Source organism: Pseudonaja textilis, chromosome 4, assembly GCF_049901715.1.
Source record: "Pseudonaja textilis isolate UNSWEBS1 chromosome 4, rPseTex1.2, whole genome shotgun sequence".
NCBI classification, from domain to species: domain Eukaryota; kingdom Metazoa; phylum Chordata; class Lepidosauria; order Squamata; family Elapidae; genus Pseudonaja; species Pseudonaja textilis.
In genome coordinates this window covers 64,037,223-64,058,799 of record NC_141993.1, presented here as the reverse complement: position 1 = coordinate 64,058,799, position 21,577 = coordinate 64,037,223, and the positions used below count along the sequence as shown (strand labels likewise).

General features: G+C 36.7%; 1 protein-coding gene across 1 annotated transcript; it reads right to left on the bottom strand.

The window, feature by feature from the left end:
* Positions 1-7,742: 7,742 nt before the first annotated feature.
* Positions 7,743-8,734, bottom strand: LOC113436943 (putative G protein-coupled receptor 148). The gene has a single exon (XM_026701681.2). The coding sequence runs from the start codon at positions 8,706-8,708 to the stop codon at positions 7,743-7,745; it is 966 nt and encodes a 321-aa protein (XP_026557466.2). The 5' UTR covers positions 8,709-8,734.
* Positions 8,735-21,577: the final 12,843 nt, after the last annotated feature.

Sequence of the window (21,577 nt, the reverse complement as noted above, 5' to 3'; positions counted from 1 at the left end):
TCCAGTAATGGGTTTTCTGGAAAAGTTTCTTAACAATGTTATATAACCGCATCACTAAACTACCACCTTCTATATGGGGTCAATACCTTCAGCTTCTGTTTATCTGATCTAAATTGCTGAGTCTTGGCATAAATAGGATGATTTAACATGGAGTAACATAGGCATGGCCTTGACTGAATATATAATATATATTACATGATATATATATATATATATATATATATATATATATATATATATATATTCAATGTATAATGCATAATGCATAAGCTCAATATATAATGCATAAACTGATGTTAAAATACTAGGCCTTCAAAAGCTTTTGTATTAGTTTTACTTCTTTCTCTTATGTCTCTCCCTTAAACAGTTGTAATGCAAATGCTTGCTATACCCATGGGACTTCCCTAATTCCTTTTAATACCTAATACCAGAAGTATTTAATACCACATGTAATAGAAGACCTGTTTGAAACTATGCTTATATTTCCATGTTTTGCTTTCATTATATTTCCTATCCTCACTACAAGTATATGAAATTGGACAGCCTATCTCCAAATGTACAGACTTTCTAAATCGCTATCACTATATGCCATATGTTAGAACTTCTAACACAAATACTTGCTCTGGGGGCCTAAATCCTCCTACCAAAAATTGCTGCAGAACTATATCTTTTGTTTGTCAGAAGGGGGAAACTATTAAATCTATGGGAAATAAACGTTTTAATTATGTGTACAATTGTTTAAACATTAATTCAATTAAGGGGTGCAATGGCTCAGCAGTTAAGATGCTAGGCTGAAAGCTGACAGCCCAGGTTCAAGACCCAAGCGCCATGCAATGGGGTGAGCTCCTGTTACCTGCCCCAGTGTCTAAACCTAATAGTTTGCATTTGAAAGCATGAAAATGTGAGTAGATAAGATTCTCATGCTAGATTACTAGAATGAGAAGTCCCGAGTTTGTCTTCACAATTTTTCCTCCATAGCCTTTTTCCCATTTTGGCTTTGCTTATCAATCTTCTTATGTCTTATGCACACCCCATAAGAGAGTTGTTTCTCTGAGTCTTTTGCTCACCCAGCATTATGTCTCTTACATACATAACCTACCTAATTTGACCACAATATTCAAAGCTACTTCTTCATTGTTTCCTAAGCTTCAGAGAGAAGCATAACATTTTAAATTACAGAGGTGGTTTGGTCCAGTGGTTAAGACACAGGGCTAGAAACCAGGAGGCTATAAACAAGCTACATTACTATCAACTGTAGTTTCTGGGTCATTTTCAAAGGCAGCATCACATAGAGTATCTTATAATAGTTTAGGGCTTCATCTGCTTCTCCTAGCTCAAGGATAGCCTAGTTACTAATTCTGGAAGTCATGAATATGTGGCATTAACTTCAAGCTACTCCTGACCTGCTGTGAATCCGACCCCTCCTTCTTTTCCCTTGTTCTGTGTCAAAAGTAATGTTTTTCAGATTCATCTGGAACAAACAGTGTTGTGCAGGCTGTCTGCTGTGCTTCAGTTCATTGCAGGCAATGCCTCCACTCCTATTGGAAGATTGGAAGACAGGAGGATTATGTCTTGTGTATGCATTTGCTAGCAACCCCCACATCTCTTCCTCACAAGTGATAAACCAATGCCCTCCTTCTTTCCCAATTGCCCTAGACCAGATCTAGTAATATTTTTTGCTTGTTGAAGTTATCCTAAAAAGCCAGATGCTGGGAGAAGGCATCTCTTTGGAATGAGAACAAGAGCTAAAGTGAAATCAACAAATGTATCAGTTTCTTCTTTTAAATCAACTGAGAACAAGGGTGATGAAAATGTGATGTATCTCTCACCCCACTGGTCTGCTGGTAGAAATAATCATTGTGAGTAAGCAGTGTCTCTACTGTGCATGGAGTTTTATTTGCTTTCTCAGCACAAAGGGCAGTATAGAAGCAGGGGAAGCTGCCAATCAGAGATTGTGGCAATTTCTGTTCAGACAAAACATATAGCCAGCATTATTGTCAATTTCATTTAGAGCCAGTATCAGCATGGGAAATAAGCAGCCGAAGTCTTCTGTGTGAAATTATATTAATTTGGTAATAAAGCTATGAGTCATAGTTGATAGGAAGTCATAATCCATGAAAAACTGCAACTGGTATATAAATATAACCGAGCAATATTTTACCTGGCCATAGCCTTAACAGATATCGTAAGCCCAGGATGACCCCTTATGCCATGGACCTACTTGCTTACAAGAGGCATGCTCCCATCAAACAATTGCTAGAGCGTCAAACCTGCATTGTCACGATGGCATCACGTGACATATCACAACTTCCCCCCCCCCTTGCTAAACTGGGCATGAGCTTGGGCAAGACATGATGTATCTGGCCCGTGGGTCACAAGTTTGACAACCCTGAACTAGAGTGAAAGGTGATCAGAGTGTTTCTGATTAATCAAAAATTATATTTTGCTAGCATTCTTTGTGTGTTTTTAAAGATGCCATTCAGAATCTCTTAACTTTCAGGCATTGGGTCAAGATTTCCACAGCATCTCTAGCCTGGCCAGGGTGATGTTGTATAGTTGAATCTTCATCTCTGATGATAACTCACTCCAAACTGATAGAAAATCTATTCTGATAGTTCTATATAGTTAAATATTATAGTGGTAAGTTCTACAGTACTCCCGTTGGGTCCAAACATGTTAGTTGCAAAGTTGTGTCCAACCCATCGTGACCCTATGGACAACATTCCTCCTGGCCTTTCTGGCCTCTATCACCCAGAGTCCATTTAAACTCATGCTGACTGCTTCAATGAGTCCATCCAGCACACTCTTTGCTGTCCCCTTCTTCTTTTGCCCTCAATTGTTCCCAGCATTAGGCTTTTATCCAATGAGTCCTTCCTTCTCATTAGGTGGCCAAAGTATTTGAGTTTCATCTTCAGGATCTGGCCTTCTACAGAGCAGTTAGGGTTGATCTCCTCTAGGACTGACCGGTTTGATCACCTTGCAGTCCAAGGGACTCGCAGGAGTCTTCTCCAGCACCATAGTTCAAAGGCCTCAATTCTTCTGAGTTGGCCAATCTTCCCATATAACAATAGTTTGGAACTGCCCACATTGGAGTGGACAATAAAGCATTATTCATGACTCCTGAAAATAGTCCAGGAAGATATCATAATTAATGGCCCTGAAATGTGCTTGTTTGCTATTTAATATAGATTTTTCCAGGGGTGGGATTCTACTGATTCGGACCGGTTTGGGCGAAACCCTTGCTCCAGTTCATTGCGACAAGCATGTGGGAATGTCCCCCCGCCCCTGCTCTTTCCTGTCCTTTACTTCCTTTGTTTAGAGCACAGCTGATTCGCACGGCAGAGTGGTTTGCCGCTCCTCAACTGTTTTCTTCACGGGGACTGCTGTAGAATGTAAGTGTTAGAGCTATTTGTAATGCGGAGTACATGCGTGATCACCGAACCAGTTGTTATACTGATGGAATCCCACCCCTGGATTCTTCCTTTATCCAGTCTTGCATTTTCCAACAAAGTTATGCTTAGATGTCTAATACATTTATAATTAGCCAGTTCTTTTCTTTTCCTTTTTAAATTATGGGCCTAGCTCCAGTCTTGGGGGATACATCCTGTATGAACTATGTATGCAAAGAGTAAAGTCAAAACAGGACTCTATCAGTCTATCTTGTATTGAAAAGCTTTGCAGCAGATAGGATCCACTCTGGGAGTTTTGACAAATTTCAGTGAACATTTTTGAATTTCTGATGCTGTCACAATGAGACAATCAGAAAGAGTATCATAGGTTCTTCTAGACTCAAGCTTAATAGGCTATGTTGCTCCTTATATGCATTATAAAGGGCCTGAAACTATATTGCTGAACAGGAATATAGTTTCCTTAAGGAGATTGGCTCCAGTTCTTATGTTTGGAAATTGCAAAAAAAGAACAGAATTCTTAGCATGAAGTGACTGGACCACCCATTCCTTTGTTGTCAAGAAAGTTTTATACTTTGTTTTTAAATGTTCTGTTAACTTATAATGAGAAGTCTGGCTAAGATTTTATTGATAATTGATGGCCTTATACTATAATGTCTTACTTAGCTGTTATATACTCTTGATCAAACCAGGCTTTAGGCCTGGCACTGAGATGGGGCAAATTACTACTAGCTTAGACTGTCAAGTAGAGATAAAAAAGGAATTATAATTAACTATTATCTTTTGCCTTGGACTTGTGGCTAAGATTTCTGCTTGAATTTTCAGGAGCCTTACTATATTTAAAATGTTAGATACTATAGAATTCCACCTGAGATTCTGTGCCATGTTTTCCCAATTAGATCAATCCCTCTAGTTTTGATTGACCAATTTCAATGTTCTAGGTATCTCCCAGTTATACAAAAATGGTCTTTCTTTGACTCAATATCTCTTGACCAGATATTGTCCTGTTTCAAATTATTAAGGTTGGGTTTCTTGAGGAAGAAAACACAATGAAGTTAGTTCAATTTCACATCATATCAAGGAGTATTTGGATGGGAACCAAGTAGATGATTAACTATACACATTCCCTGCTCAGCAGTGAACCTTTTAAAAAGCCAGACGTGGTGTTTTCATTCAGCCATCCTCAATGGCAATTTGCCAAAGTTCCTTTTTCCAGAAGAACTTGTGTCAGCAATTCTAATTCCACAGAAATCATCAATATGTTTTGTTGTTCTGCTCATCTCCCTTTTTGGAACATATGCCAGGATGTTGATATAAGTTTTATCTTGCTTTTCTCTTATAAGACAATACGACTAACATTTCCTATAATGTAGCAAAATGTTGTTCCACTGCTATTAATGAACATAAATTACAACAGAATATGATTTGCAATAATGAAGACTAAATATTATGCTCAGGATGAGTTATGTCACATTCAGTGACAATAGAATTTTACATATGTTTAACAATTTTATTTTGTTATACCGTTTTAATATAATTTTATTATATTTTATCCGGGTCTATTATTGTTATACAATATTGCCACCCAACTCTTTATGGTTGATCAAATATATTTATGCGTGTGTATGCCCATATGTTCTGAATACCCCCCAGATGATCTAGCTGCTAGCAAGACCAACAGGAGTGCATTCCATTCAGGGCAGGATGTAAGCCATTCACCAGAAGAACTAATGCAGTTTTTGGCATATACTTGGTCTGAGCCTTGACTGGGAGATCAGAATAATAAATATATTCTTAGAATTGTGCTTATGGTATACATACACCAAAGAATTGTTTAAAGCATCTACTTAAAAACAAGAGAAGAAAACTTGAACTCTCAGGATCTGCATGGCTTAGGTAAACTTGATTGGAATGAGGTGAACTATATGATGGAGTGAAGTATTTCTCCTAATTATACTTATACTATGCAAACAGCTTTTGTTCCATTACTTTTCAGCAATACACTTCCAAGTAAATCTCAGATAATACCTAACCACATGCAACTTCTTTTAGTCAAGGCTGCGTGTGATGCAAAAACTCTTACTATCTTTCTTAGTTTCCTTTCGAGTAGTGAGAGCCCTGCATTTACAAATGTTGGTCATACATTTTATGAGAGAGGAACAAAATCGATTTGTCAATAAATAGCCATAGAATTATAGACCACTTCATAATGCTTTACAGCACTCTTTGGCTGTAAACTAGGTGGCTTACAGAGTGTTGTGGCCCATTGGCTGCCAGCAGAGATAGCTGCAGAGGCAGATGAGGAGGAGGTGGAGGGAGAGCCTAGGCCAGCTCTGGAGCCTTTGGAAGGCTGTGATAAGGAAACAGCATCAGAGACAGAGGCAGTGCCGGGGCCTTCCGTCCTCCCCCAGGTGGAGTGGCAGCTGTGTTGGGGCCTGAGTTGAGTGAGAGGGAGGAACAGATGGAGCCCATCCCAGATGCGCATATGTGCAGAGAGGAAAAGAGAGTTGAGCAAAGGAAAACAGTAAGTTGGCTCACAGGGAGAGGTAGATGCAGATGATAGCCAGTTCCTCCCTGGCTGGGAAATAAATAGGAGGGTTTGGGAGTGGCCGGTTATTTCAGACAACCGTTCATTTCTAGTATACAAGCAATTCAGATTTCTTGGATAAACCCAGGTTTGTTGGGACTAATTATGTTTGCTTTTTTGTTTATCCCTATGAATAAAAGACTGTGACTGCCCTGTTATCAAAAGGGGTTTGTTGTACTCGTGAGAAAATGTCTTATCACTACTTGTAAAGGATGGGTCAGAATACAGAGTCAGCATATTGCCTCCAACAATCTGTGCCCTAATTTTATCGACCTCAGAGGGTTGGAAGGCTGAGTCAACCTTGAGCTGGTCAATATCGAACTCCTGGCAGTGGGCAGAGTCAGCCTGCAATATTGCATTCTAACCACCAACCATATTGCATTCTAATCAGTCTCTCATTCATAATTATACCAAATGTTTCAATTTTACCTTAATATTACAATTAATTGTATAAAGATCAATTCCTAATGCTAATCAATTCCAAATGTGCATGACTTGCTGCAAATGATTCATTTCCTCACATATATCTCACCCAGGAAGGTTATTGAGGGAAGAGGAGAAAGAAGACTAAATTATCTCTCTGCCTTCACTCCCAATGCCAGTAATAATGATGCAAGATTGCTTGAAGCATATTTCTGAAGAACATGTTGAAAGGCCTTTCAAATGCAGAGCTACACAGGAATATATATTTGGATTATTATTTTGGATATCTAGTTCCCAAACGTTTGGGGCCTACAAACACATCTGAAATTATGGGTATAAGTGTTTTCACGAAATAGCTGTCATGAGACCATGGCCTATCAATAAAGCAGATTTTAAAAAAAACTGATGAGAGAGTAAAAAAATTGCTTATCTAAGAATTAGGATCTTAATAAAATGAAATATGTTCTGTTTCAATGAAAAAAACAATAGCTGAGAAACAAATGATTGATGATATTTAGAAGAACATCCATTCCTTGAACAAAGATACCTTCTCTGCAAAAGAACTTCACAAAGCCAGATCGGGGGGAGAGAGAAAGAGAGAGGGAGGGAGGGAGGGAGGGAGAGAGAGAGGAGAGAGTGTGTGCGCCAAAGGAAACATTTTTATTTAAACAAATATTTTATTAAACAAAAAAAGTACAAATATAAATCAAAGCATGACAACACAGACAAAATAGCTTGCTGCCCTCAAGGTTGCTTTCTAGTCAAATACCATCACAATTGAACAGTGTGGTCTGAAAGTGTTTTGAGGCTGAAAAAAATGAGACTTGGAACTCTACGTAGACCTGGATTTGTGTTCAATCCTTCTTTGAAGTAAAAATGTAGCACTTCAAGATCCTAGCTGGGTATGTCAGCCAAGCCCTTGATTAAAAGTATAATCCATTGAATTGAGATAAGAGAGAGAATATTCATTAACAGAATTGCTTTCACTTTAGAAACCAATTTGATTAAGACAGGGACTTTTTTAGTTTCTTAGTAACAGTATTTCTGTGAACCAACAAATTGGCTGCCCTTTTCTCAGATAAGTGAGGAATCTGCAGTTGGCTGTTGTTTTCCCAAGTTGGTTATGAATCTTTACTGAGCTGTGGTTAGGCTATTTCACTGGCCTTGAAATGCCCAATATAACTTTTTAACTCTATATATTCAGTTGAGTTGAATCATTGCATGTGTTTTATATAATTCTGAAGTATCCAAGAGTTATAATCCAGAAATATATTCAGAAACATAAACACCCAATTTATTATATATATTACTTACCTTTGAGACATTTATACATTACATAGAGAAATTGTTTTTCCATTTACTGGATTTTCAGTCATTTGAAGCTGCAGTGGGTTGCTATTATTATTTACCAAGTAGTTATTGTCTCGAGTTCCTTTTTTCCTGATGCATAGTTTCTCCAGTATTTCCTTATTACGAAGTCCATAAACCATGGGACTAAAGCTTTGTGCAAAGGAGAAAACCACAAAAGCTCCAAATTTTATTTCTGTGTGTTTTGTTCCTTTTCCAATGGCTCCAATAATCAAAGGTGGAAGAATATGAAAACTCATTTGCAAGCCATGAATAATAATGGTTTTTCTGGCTTTCTTATTTGAAGAGTTAAAATGACCAGAAAGTTTTCCTTCTCTGCACAATAAAATGTAACCAGTCATTATGGCAGCTGCAAGAAGTGATATGAGAAGAAGACCAGATATTTTTGCAAAATTGCCACCAAGCATAGTAGGACAAGAGGGTTCCTCTTCAAAAATTTCCTCTGGGTTTTGCTCTGTACCTTCAATAATGATCAATAATGTAGATTTGAATATAGTCCCAATCCAAATAGAAGCTGTCACTTTATTTTTCACTGAGTGCACAAATGCCAAGTATCTCAAAGGCCAGCAAACTGCAAGGCAAGTATTGAGAGCCATCAAAGCTAAAGTAATGAGGACAGATTCTGCAGTTGCTGCTTGTACTCTGAAGATGATCCAGATCCAGAGTGTCTGCACTTGGGATGTTTGTATTGCATTGCTTATAACGCCAAAAGCACAGAATAAAGTAGAGCCAATGAGATGGTGGCAAAGAAAGAAGTATCTGACTTCTTTCCTCATTTTGTAATTCTGTCTTACAATATTAATTATCAATATACTCATAGTGGTAGTGAAGGTGAAATTAATGAAATAAAGGCCTGTTTTTACTGCTATTAGTGTTTGTATTAAATCAGATTCGTTCCGCAAAGAACAGTTAGATGAATTCATAATGAATAGGTATTTTCTTCCCTGAAAGTACATAAGTATTAGATTAATAATAGTATCAAAATCAGCTGTTTATATGTAGCCTGATGGCAAGCAAGTGAGATAAAATAATACAATTATAATATGCATCCATTGTTGCTCATTTTATTTTTTTGTTAGAATATATGCCACCATTTCTTCAAGAAATTAAAGCAGTTACATGACAATCTCCTCTTTTTATCTCCACAAAAGTGCAAGAGGTAGGTTGCCTGAAAAAAGTGACTAAGCTACAGTCACTTTATAAGTTCTATGGGTGAAAGTACACTTAAAGAATGTCCCTAAATCTAATCTAACATTGGAACCACCACACTGTCCTGGCTCTCATGTTTCTATGTATTTATTATATAATGGCTTATCAACGTTTCCTCCTTTACACTCTATAGCAGGGGTCTCCAACCTTGGCAACTTTAAGACTTGTGGACTTCAACTCTCAGAATTCCTAGCCAGCTTTTCTGGCTGAGGAATTCTGGGAGTTGAAATCCACAAGTCTTAAAGTTGCCAAGATTGGAGACCAGGGGTGGGATTCAAATTTCTTAACAACTGGTTCTGTAGGCATGGCCTAATTTGTGGGTGTGGCTTAGTGGTCATGTGACTAACTGGGCATGGCTTGTATATAAATATTTATGTAAATATTGATTTTTTTATAAAAAAGAGCAACTTTTACTCAAAATCAAGCAAAGCAGGCAGGCAAATTGAGTTGCTCACAGAGTCACAGATTCACTCAGAGATCTACCTTTCTGCAATCTGCTGCCTGAGTCTGCACTGAAAAATAGAAGCTTCAGTCCTAAAGGAGGTTCAGCTTTGCTTGTAGACTAGCTAGAAAGCAAGAAATCCAAAGATTTCCTGATTTCTAGCTACTCCAAATTTTCCGGCATAGTAGAACAGCTGATGGTTGGAAGAAAAAAAAAGGAAAAATAGCAACTTACCAAACGCAGGCAAGTTTGATGGCATGCATGCCAAGTAAGGAGTGAGTGGGTAGGGAGGGGAGGCATGGGACCAGAAAATGGTGCGATTTGCCGGTTCTCTGAACTGGGTAGAATTGTAACAACCGGTTCTATAGAACTGGTCCAACCAGGTAGAATCCCACCCCTTTTGGAGACCCCTGCTTTATAGAATGAATCATATATATACAACTAAAACTCTCCTATTTGTGATTTGTAACCTTCAATTGGGGGAAACAGTGCATCATAGGGCAAAAAATTTTGGTACCTCAAATGGGCCAACTTAATGCATCCAAAATCCAGGACAGTGGGATTGAAATTCTAAGGATTTTCAGACAGATTGTGAGGCAAAATTGTGGCCACTGCAGCACCACCATGCAATGCTGCATTTTCTGATGTTCCCTGCTTCCCACAAGCTAAGTCAATAAGAAAGCCAACAGGAAGTCAGAACTCACTCCACTCTCACTATTTGTTTTTGTTTTTTTGCCAACCCATAGTCATTTACGTTATCAGTTTAGGAATATCTTTGAAACAATGCCTAAAGTGTCATGAGTTGTCTCTAATTGGTAATAAAGTTGTGATGGAATATGTACTTGGAGAATCAGGAGAGGAGTTTTGGCAACACAAAGTTTTCCCAGGGATGAGGCAGTAGATGTCATAAGAAAGAAGCCCAGATTAAGAGACTGCACAGTCCAGAGATTCAGAGTAGCTATGCCCTACAATATCTTAGGATATATCTATCGGACTAGTGAATTACAACTTCAGTTCGGTAAAATCTTGTACATTAGATATAAGAACTGATTGATTTCATTGCTTCATCTTTGGCTTTGGACCTGACAAATTCTGTGTAACAGATGGAAAGCTAAAAATGCCTCAAGCTAACACTTACTAGCCATCCTCAGACAAAAGAAATTATCTTTTTTCCAAATAAAGAAACCGCTATTGGTCTATATCTTTTGGATTTGCTATGCTACCAGAGAAATTTTGAAAACCCAAGGGAAGCACACAAAACTTCTATTTTGTAGCTGGAAAATTACATATATTATATCTAATTACATAAATTATATCTAACTTTCATACAGAAATGTGGATTGTTTATTTTTTAACTATTTCTGTCAATACTTAATGGTTTAACTATTCTGATATGATACAATAATCATGAACTTTCTAACTGGTAAAGGAATTTTTTTTTGACAATAGTTAGGCCTTCAGTATCATTAGCCTGCATTATTTAATAATTTATTAGAAATATAGTCAATATAATGTGTTTGGAGGGAGTAAAGTGAGGTCAGTCCAGTCAGAAAAAATACATGCACTTTTAGGAGTTTTTTCTTTAGTACAGTAACTGCATCGCTTGACTTTTATGTGAAGTGAAAGCAGCAGTTTTATTAATGCCTTCAAAGGAAATATTTACTTCTCAATTTGAGAGAACTAGTATGGTGTAATGTTTAAAGTGTTGACTCAAGTTTAAGTTCACCCTTTGCCATGGAAATTTACTGGCTAGGTTCAACCAGTTGATTACTCCTAATCCAGCTGAGATGCTCATTCATCCCAATAAATATCAAAATCCATGTTCAGATCTTACCTTGTCTCTGGACTTGCTCTAGTAGATTCTCAACTGAAATTAAATGGCACAGACTCCTGATTATATGGGAACATTTAATGTCAGGCTTATCTTGAAAGAAAATAGTGTATTTACAAATGTGACAAAAACAAAACTGAAAAAGAGAAAAAAAGAATCAATTGAAAATCTACGTCTTTACACATTATTTGATTGAAATGTAATTAAATGTACAGCTGTTGGTACTAAAAATATCACAACAAAATCAAGAAGTAGTAGTGAGGGGAAAAACTTTTACCTACCAGATAACATCAATTCTACATGCTATTTAGCTCTTTCATATCAATTCACAATACCATTGATTCTTCAGCTATTAATTGTATGTAAGGTAAAAATCCCTCACAAAAACATGGAAAATCCCTCAGTGTGTCAATACCTGCGCCTCTTAGTTGGTGGGTTTTGGTCAACAGTACTGTGGTGGAATCAGGTGCTGAGTTACAGAAGAGAGGAAAAAAGAGAAACATTAGCCTTGAGTCAATGCTGTGCAGGAAGTGGTACAGGAGTAGCATAGGAGGGATCTTCCCTGATTTCTTCCCAGCATTTTATCAAATAGCTAATGGAGAGTATGCTTCAGTCTGGCAAGATTTTGTCTATGGGTGAATATGTAATAAAGAAATTGCTTGGATCTTTTACATGTGTCATTTTTGGTTTCCCGCACTTAACAAATACCTTGGTTTAGAGGTAGTTCTTAGAATAAAGATTCTAGCATGCACAGAACAGAATGATCATGCAGCTTAGAAGAAAAACTGGACCTTAATTACACTTATGGCATATAGAAAAATGTGTAATACAATACTGAAAAAGTGGATTGAAACCTGGTTACACTGTGTTCTTCTCATGAGCATGGAATATTATATGACTAAGGCTGCTAATTTAGTCTACTTTTTCTTTTCTTACAATAACAATTATGTGGAAGCTCAATTAATCGAAGTAATATTGGACAATGAAGATCTATATTTTGGGAACATCTGGAAACAGCCACAGGAAAAGAAGATTGTCACTTGCAATGTAAGAGGATTAAATGGTAAAGAACATAAATGAACAAATCTAATGAAAGAGAGGAAAATAGGTAAGTAGTGTGTCTGTGAAACTGCGGCAAAAGAGAAGGATGTATCAGAGAAGTTTTTTAAAATACATATATGGTTATGAAAATGTAGGTTTCATTTCATTGTCATGAAGTATGAATTTGTATGCCACAGACTGTTGCAAGTTTGTGTGAAGATAAAAATTCATTTGTTGATACTAATTGCATGTCATGCTCCAGTAAATAGCAATGAAGGAATCAGGGATGATTTTTTGAAAAAACAGTGTAACATTCTGAAAGAATGTGATCTAGAAAAAGTAATTCTGTTAACTGACATGAATGGATTAGTTGGAGCAAAATAAGGGATTACACAAAAGGTTACTGAGCCATTCAGAGACCCAAGAATTAATGAGATTGGTGACTGCTGATTACCTGCTTTAAAGACATTAACTACATTTGTTCATAAGAACATATGGCAAAAGAAGAGACTATAAAGAGTGGATTTTGGGGAAAATCCAAAGAAAAAAACTTTTTTTTAGTACAGAGAGAAAGGACTATACTGTAGTTAAAGAGAGCAAGATGAAGATAAAAAGATTGAAACACAAAGAGATTTATATGGATTATAAAAGAAGCAATCAGCAGAGTGAATGGAATTAGCAATAAAAATTATCTAATGATAGTTGCACATAGAATATGCTGCAATAATCTTAATGTCATGTAATAAAAAGAATGATGTATGTATGACTACAATTGCTGAACTAAAAATATGTATAGAAACACACTCCTTATTACTGTTACCACCTGAAAACTTAAGGAGAGTGTAGGATTATGAGAAATTCCCAAGCAATATCTAATCATCTTAATTTTTTTTCCTGATCTTGTTAAGGAACAAGCCTTATCAAATCTAAGATTTCTATATTTTATTGTATGTTAGCAATAAGTGTACATGCTTCAAAAGAGAATATTTGTAGATAAGGGTTGAACTGTGGGCTCCTCAGTACTCTCTTGAGCCTGGTGGTTTTCTTGCAGATGTTTCATTACTGAACTAGATAACATCATCAATGCAGTGATGATGTTACTTAGCTTGATAATGAAACATCTGCAAGAAAACCACCAAGCTCAGAAAGTACTGTATATTCTTTAAAATTCTTGTTTTAAGATATTTGAAACATATTTGAGGATACTTGGATGGAGGTGGAGGAGATTAATCCACTAAGAGTCAGACAACATAGGCTTGGAACCATGCTTTAAATTATTGTCTGCAAAAAGAAAGAAAAAAAGGAAGACCAATGTATCTGGAAAAACAGAAAGGTTAGAAATTAACAGTTTGGTTCATTTTTAATGCAAAGTTATCATACCTTTCCTTGCCTCATATTTAAATTTTATTTACAGTTTTTATGTTTAATATTGTATCTGTATACCACCCAGCGTCCTTTTTCCAGATATTGAATATAAATCTGTCATGAATCAGAGAAATGTATATGTGGCAACAAAAACTCTTCCGAAGGAAATATTTTCAAGCAGGGATTGGGGACAGAGGTTGTATTCAGCAGGTTCTGACCAGTTCTAGAGAACTGGTAGCAGAAATTTTGAATAGTTTGGAGAACCGGCAAATGCCACCTCTGACTGGCCCTGCCCCCATCTATTCTCTGCCTCCCAAGTCCCAGCTGATCTTCTTTTGTTGCCTTGCACAGAAGAATGGAGCTGGAAAGCAGGTTAGTGGGGTGGGGAGGGAATGGGAATTTTGCAGTAACCTTCCCCTGCCATGCCCACCAAGCCATGCCATGCCCAGAACTAGTAGTAAAACATTTTGAATCCCAGCACTGATTGGGGATGCTTTAAGCTGGATTCCTGCACTAGCAGAGTATTTTCTGTTGATCCCCTAAATTATCTCTTCTAAGTCTTTAATTCTTACCACAGGAATAATCACTGCCATTTAGCTGTTGGTTACAAGAACTAAATTCAGCTATATCTGTCAAGATAGGTAGCTGCTTTGTAATATCTACTGACTAGATGGGGTGGCTCTTTGATGTTTCAGACAACTTTCCGGAATATTGTATTTATTAGGTTTTCATACTGTGAAACATCAGTCTGAGAAATATCAGTAATATCATGTAGAAAGCCAATCACATAAATCATCATTCAAACACACTGCAGCCCACACCTAGTTTACTAAAGAGGGGGAAAGTCCCGATACGTCATGTGATATCACCATGACGATGTGAGCTTGACACCCCTGTTCTAGACAAGTCAAGTTCAAAAATACTAGATAATTGCTGGAAGCTTGGCAATACTGTCAAATTGGTCATCAACAGGCACAAAGATATAAACAACATCTACCATTCAGTACCATTCAAAAGAAACAACATGCTAGAAAAGGAACAAAAAGTCCACCAACTATTAACACCCAGATGAACAGAGATTAACACCAACATGATCATGAATAATCAAGAATTAAACAATTCCGCAATCAAGGAACTGCCAAACAGTAAAAAGGCCAATGAAAGAACTACCAAGACAACTCTACCCATGCTGACATGGCAAGCTCTACTCCCTATGGTAGTACTGATGATGTTAACTGTTTTTAGTAGTGAAACATCTGCAAGAAAACAACCAAGCTCAGAGAGCGCCAAGGACCCATCAAATAATCAGTCAGTTTTATGCTTTCTATTTAATATAGAATGTCCACTATCTACCTTTTTTCAAACAAATTCTAATTCTTCCTGAGAACCAGTTTTCCAATCAATGCCCCTCAAAAAATCTCCTGTTTGACTTGTCACATATTAGCTCATATTGATATTCAGTTTGCTAGTAGGAATATAGCCAGTTTTCTCTTTATCTCTCCCCTCTATCTTTTCTGTATTTTACTTAAAGATGGATCTGAGCATTGGCTTTTGCAGTTTAAAATGTTGAATCAGCTTTTATTCATTTCCTTATCACAAAAGCTAATATATATCTCAAAACCGAGATGCCATGCCATGGAGGCCTAATTCACTTAATGATCTAAGTGCTAGAGCCCACTGTAACTACATAGTCAAAAAGGCATTAAGAGTTGTAAACCTAACCCTACGTAGCTTTTTTTCTGGTAATATCACACTACTAACTAGAGCATACAAAATATTTGCTGGACCAATACTCATCAGTCTGGAACCCACATTACGTGTCTGGTATTAATACAGTTGAGAAAGTCCAGAAATATTTCACAAGAAGGTTCTCTACTCCTCTACTCATTGCAGAATACCTTATGCCACCAGACTCAAAATTCTAGACCTAGAAAACCTAGAACTACGCCAGCTTAGGTCCGATTTAAATATAGTATATAAAATTATACATTGCAATGTCCTACCTGTCAATGAATACTTCAGCTTCAACCATAACAACACAAGAGCACACAATAGATACAAACTCAAGGTTAACCGCACCAAACTTGATTGCAGGAAATACGATTTCAGCAACAGAGTGGTCAATGTCTGGAATACTCTACCTGATTCTGTGATTTCTTCCCCAAACCCCCAAAATTTTAATCTTAGACAGTCTACTATTGACCTCACCCCTTTCCTAAGAGATCTGTAGGGGGCGTGCATAAGCGCACCAACATGCCTACCATCCCTGTCCTATTGTTTCTTTTAATTTTTCTTATATGTATCAATTTCATGTATTCATAACTATGTTTATACTTATACCTCTTATAAAAAATAAACAAACAAACAAACAAATAAATAAATACATTCAGTTGGTTTTACCACAGTGCCAGGTTTTTTTTTCTCTTTCATCTCTGGCTTTTTTTAAAAGATTCATATTAAGAGTTCTATGAAATCAAAAAGTACCTTGCTATTTTGTCATATTTAGAATGATATTGCTCAAAGTTATTTTTTTTAATGAGCTACATGATTCCCTTTATTTTTTAAAAACCCATTTAGCATTCAAATCATTTCAGGGAAATAAGAGTTCAACTACACAGAGATCTACTATGTAAAATTTATGTATTTTATGTATGTATTTATTCTTACATCCAAACATAATAAAATCTTTATAATTTTTTATAATGTCAGAACTGAACTTAAAAGAAAAATGATTATTATAGCCAAACAGAAATCACCACTAAGAAATGCTTATGCATTAACTTGATGGAATCATACCCTAAATAGAGATTCCAAGAGTAAAAAATTTAGAACCTCTGGAATATACTAAGGTCTATTGTCATTTTTAGCTGTGAAACAGCAAAGTTAGGGAAGTATAAGGAGTCAATTGAATGACTAATCATTAAAACTAAATTGCAGAAAGAACATCAATAATATGCATGCTTTTTTCTTAAAGAAAGAAATTCTAATGTTCTAGTACAATTTGAGAGTGTGTGATATATTTAACATGTTTACCTAATAATTATCCATTGATAAACGTGGACAAAATTGGACCTAGATTTTTTTCAGAGAAGTACAAAAAGTATCTCTAGTAGCATCATGATCAAATTTGTTAAGGCATAATCTTTCTGCATTAGAATCCATTTTATCAGTTGTGTAACTTTATCTGAAGTGGATTGTATTCTATAAAATGTACTGTTTACTATTAAAACAAAATGTTAATTTCAAAAAATACTACTATTATATTATTATATGCTATAATCCCTTTCCTTTTAAAACTAACACAATTTAAAAGGCTGTTGATTTCCAGTACTAATATTAAAATTGTATATTGTTTAGGGTTTTCAATATTTAATAACTTTTGTTCAATCTAAATTCCAAAATAGAGCAAATATATGATTAAAAACATAAAATGAAAACAAGGTATTAAAATGTTAATATTAAAGAAGATATTGAAACAATAAAATACAGCAATATTTAAAAGATCTTTAGGTACAGAAATATTTATACAGAAATTAATAGGGATGTGAGTGACAGCCGATATTCTACTTACTTCGCTTGTTTCTTCTAAGTACCTCTGAAGGTAGATAGACCACCATCTATGCATGGAAAAGGCAGCTACTATCAGCTTTCCAGCTGCATCAGCAGATCTTTCCCACTTGATTATTGACATATTAATTATTGAGAAAACAAAGCAGCACAAATGCCTCTATTCAGGCGGGTTTGTTTGCTCTGCTTCTCCCAAGATGTACTGATGTCAGACAACCAGGAAATTGAAAAAGAGCAACTGCAGAGATACCAGTCTTCGGTACTCTCAAGAATAAAGACATGGCAGAATGTACAATTCAGTTCTTTCAGTCTTCCTACACAGATAATGCTGTATGTATTAATATATGTAGCTTTTATATTTGTTATTCAGCTGATCTCTCTTTCTCTCTCTATCTAAAAAGTGATGTCAATGCTTGGATCATGCTAAATCAAAGTTTCTTTACACATTATTTATTAAATAAACACCAAATGACTGGGCTTGTACAACCCAATGAATTCTAAAATGTGGCTTGCAAGCTATAAGCCGAGTCAGAAAATCAGACCAAAACATTATGACCAAGATAATGTATAAAATTCTTGTGATTTGTGGTACTGTTTTTTTCACAGGATCCATGCGTTTCAGTATGTAAGTGAAATTTGGTAGCAAGTATCTACTGACTTTCTTGATTCCTCAAACATATAAAACACAAGACTCTGTGTGGGATTTGGGGTATCTATTTTGTACTTATATGTATCATGGTGGCACACTGGTTAGAATGCAGTAATGCAGGCTAATTCTGGCAACTGTCAGCATTTCATTTCTCACCGGCTCCAGGTTGACTCAGTCTTCCATCCTTTTGAGGCCGGTAAAATGAGAACCCAGATTGTTGGGGGGCATTATGCCAATTCTGTAAAGATAGGTCTGTAAAGCACTATGAAATGGTATATAAATTAGTTCTTTGGGAGTTACCAAATCACTCCCAAAGAAGCTGCTCAGTTCACCAGGCATGCTAAGCCACAATTTTTCTAATAAACCATAATGACCTGCAATCATACAATACAGTAAACCATAGACCATGATTTATAAACTATAACAGCAGAAAATATCACAAAAGCCTTAATATTCTTTACTTTTTAATGAATGAACATGTTGTGTGAATCTAGTCATTACAATTAATCAAACTATCATGGTGAAAGTTATATGGTGTTTACACAGCGTTTAAATTTATTTTTCCTGAGCAGGTGGACACTTTCAAAGAAATCCCTGAACAGCAGCCATTCACTTATTATATTTTCTGATAATTTCTCTGACATCTCTATGAGGCCCAGAGACATAACTGCAAATATGCAGATTAGTACTTTACATTGCTGGCTCCTCCTCCTAGGTGGTTAACAAAAAAATAAATCAATCAGATGGACACCAACAAAGAAGAACTCACTTGCATCCTTTGGTGCCAAGATGAGAGCCCAAAATCTAGATCACTTTAAAGTATTGTGGTTTCCTATAAGTTATGGGAATCTGAAGTGGAGGAGCTCAACATCAGCAATTGGGAATAACCGGGCAACTGAAGCTAACTCCAATTATCATCAGGTCCACAAATCAGATGACAAGGATCCTGGTCCCAAGCAACATTCTGTCTGAGAATGTAATGTGTACTGTAGAAAGCTAAAGAGAGGCACCTAACTGGATCCATACAAAACAAGAATGGCAATGTCCTTAATTGGGTGTGACCTGTTGGCTGGCCTACATTAGAACAACAGCTAGCTTCTAGTTCTTTATATGAAGATATTCCAACCTTGATGTTGCGCCTTTATGCCTTGAACGAATTACATATGTCCTCCGTTTTTAGCTTTTTGACCCTTGAGCAGCTGATCACCTTTCTGTGATGTCTGAATCAGGATGACCTGTGAGCAAAATATGCTACCTAGGTGCCACCTAGGCCACCTTATTTGGCCTCTTTCTCAGTTAAGCTCTTTTGCTTACAAAGCCATGGGGATCTTTTGATAAAAGCCATGTGGTATAGTGGTTAGAATGCAGTATTGCAGGCTGATTCTGCCAATTGCCAGCAGTTTGGTCCTGACCAGCTCAAGGTTGACTCAGCTGTCCATCCTTCTGAGGTTGATAAAATGAGGATCCAGATTGTTGGGGGCTATATGCTGACTCTGTAAACTACTTAGAGAGGGCTGTAAAGCACTGTGACACAATATATAAATCTAAGTGCTATTGCTAGTAAGCTTGCTCTGTGTGTTTGTGTGTGCCCACCATTTCCAATAAATGCTTGCACCCAGGGGTGGGATTCTACCAGTTCGCATCTATTTGCTAGAACCGGTTGTTAACATTCTAAGCAGTTTGGAAAACCGGTTGTTAGAAGAAATTACTGGCCTAATCCTGTAAGGAAGGCAGGAAGGAAACATTCTGGTGTTGCTTACAACCGTTAACCCTTATTACATTCTTGGCAGGACTAGACTTCCTGTCTCAGGAACATCTCTGGAGTTTTTTTCCCCCTCCTTTGCTGGTACTTTGCTTGTGTGGAGTGACCATTCAAAATTACAATGGCACTGAAAAAAGTGATTTAATGGCCGTTTTTCATACTTATGATTGTTGCAGCATCCCCACAGTCATGAGAGGTCAGGCGAAATGTGTGCCTCGGTGCGAGTGATATTGGGTTGGCCACACCCACCCAGTCACATGACCACCAAGCCATGCCTACCAACTAAGCCATGCCCACAGAAACGGTTGTTAAAAAATTTGAATCCCACCCCTGCTTGCACCACTTTCTTGCACCAAAAAGAACCACTTGAAACTCACTCCTAGGATCATACTCACCTGCAACAAGACCTAGAGGAGGGCACAGTTATAGCTCGGCACTTGAGTACACATAAATTCATATAATCAGCAGATTAATCCCAATATCTTCAGTTAACAGATCTCAAATTAGTGGGTGCTAGGAAACAACTTGAACCATGTACATTGTGTGCTGCATTTTAAATAAAAGGCACAGTGACTGAAAGGAGGTGCTACAGGTCTGGAATTGCTAAGCAGGAACAAAAGATAGGTGTGTTTCTTGAGATTTTTTAAAGGATTTTTTTTAACAATCAAAAAGTAATAATTGCAAAACTGGCATGTTGCAAAGAACCAGTCTCCAACGTGGATGTTCATTGGGAATGGGGGCAGAGTATGAGATTATATTATTATGCAAAGAGTGCAGCTTATCTCCTTAGATGTCCACATATAAATATATAATTGTAAAATTTATTTGATGATATCACATTCATGTAATTCTGGCTTTATTGTGGTTTGCTATGTTAGCCATTGGTTTCTAGCATCTTGACTAAGAATTCTCCTTGGCCTCACAGATCCCAAACCACTGGGCTGTGTGGAAGTGGTGGCAGTGATGATAAGGCTGGGGCAGAAAGGTGAAAATGGTAGTTCTGGTTGCATGGCTGCAGCTGCCATCTTGAATTTTTGAACTTTCTCTCTAGGAACTCCTTTATCCTAGAGATGCTTTTTGAAAATGGTTGATTGTTGCAGACAGTGCTTTGTTGGTGCTCTAGTCTAGATAAATGATTCACTCTGCATGACTAGTGGAGATGGGGTAAGATACTTCACCAGTGTTTGCCTTTCTTATTAATGAATGTTTTCTGGCAAATTCATCATGGCCACCATTTGCTGAACAGGATAACATTAGCTTCACAGCCATTTTGATAGTGTACTATGCCATTAAAACAGACAAGCTAGCCACCTTTTAGCCTACATTTTAGGCAAATCCACACTTGGTAGATTGGTTGATGTTCTGTATGTCATGTGAACTCTCATATTAGGTAAATCAATTAAATTATAGCTCATGTAAACACAGCTAAGCCTATTGTATAATCCAACTTTTGTGAATGCCCCTTCTTGCCATATAAGAATGCTCTTGACTTGTGTTAAAATGTCAGGTGTGCCCTGACCTAAAGGAATGCTGTCCCTTTATGTTAAGGGCTTGTTTTTGAAATTCATAATCCAGTTGTGATAAAATCACTGATTTTGCTCCTTTTCCCAAGATTAACAGAACAATAATAGAATATTAATATTTGAATAGTTTAATATTAATAGAATATGCCAAGAATTAATAGAAACATTAAGTAGACAGGACCTATTGTTTTATATAGTTGCAGACCAGACTAGGCCAAAGTTATGAATGCTAATACTACTTTTATTATAAAGTTAAAGAGGGAAGATCCTATCTGAAATGCTTTATCAAATATTTCTGCTTCAGACTCAGATTTCTTTTATCTGACCACTATTGGTTTAAGAGAAAGATAAGTGATTTATTCTTGTGATGAATGTGTAAATAATTTCTTTATATACCTCTTCT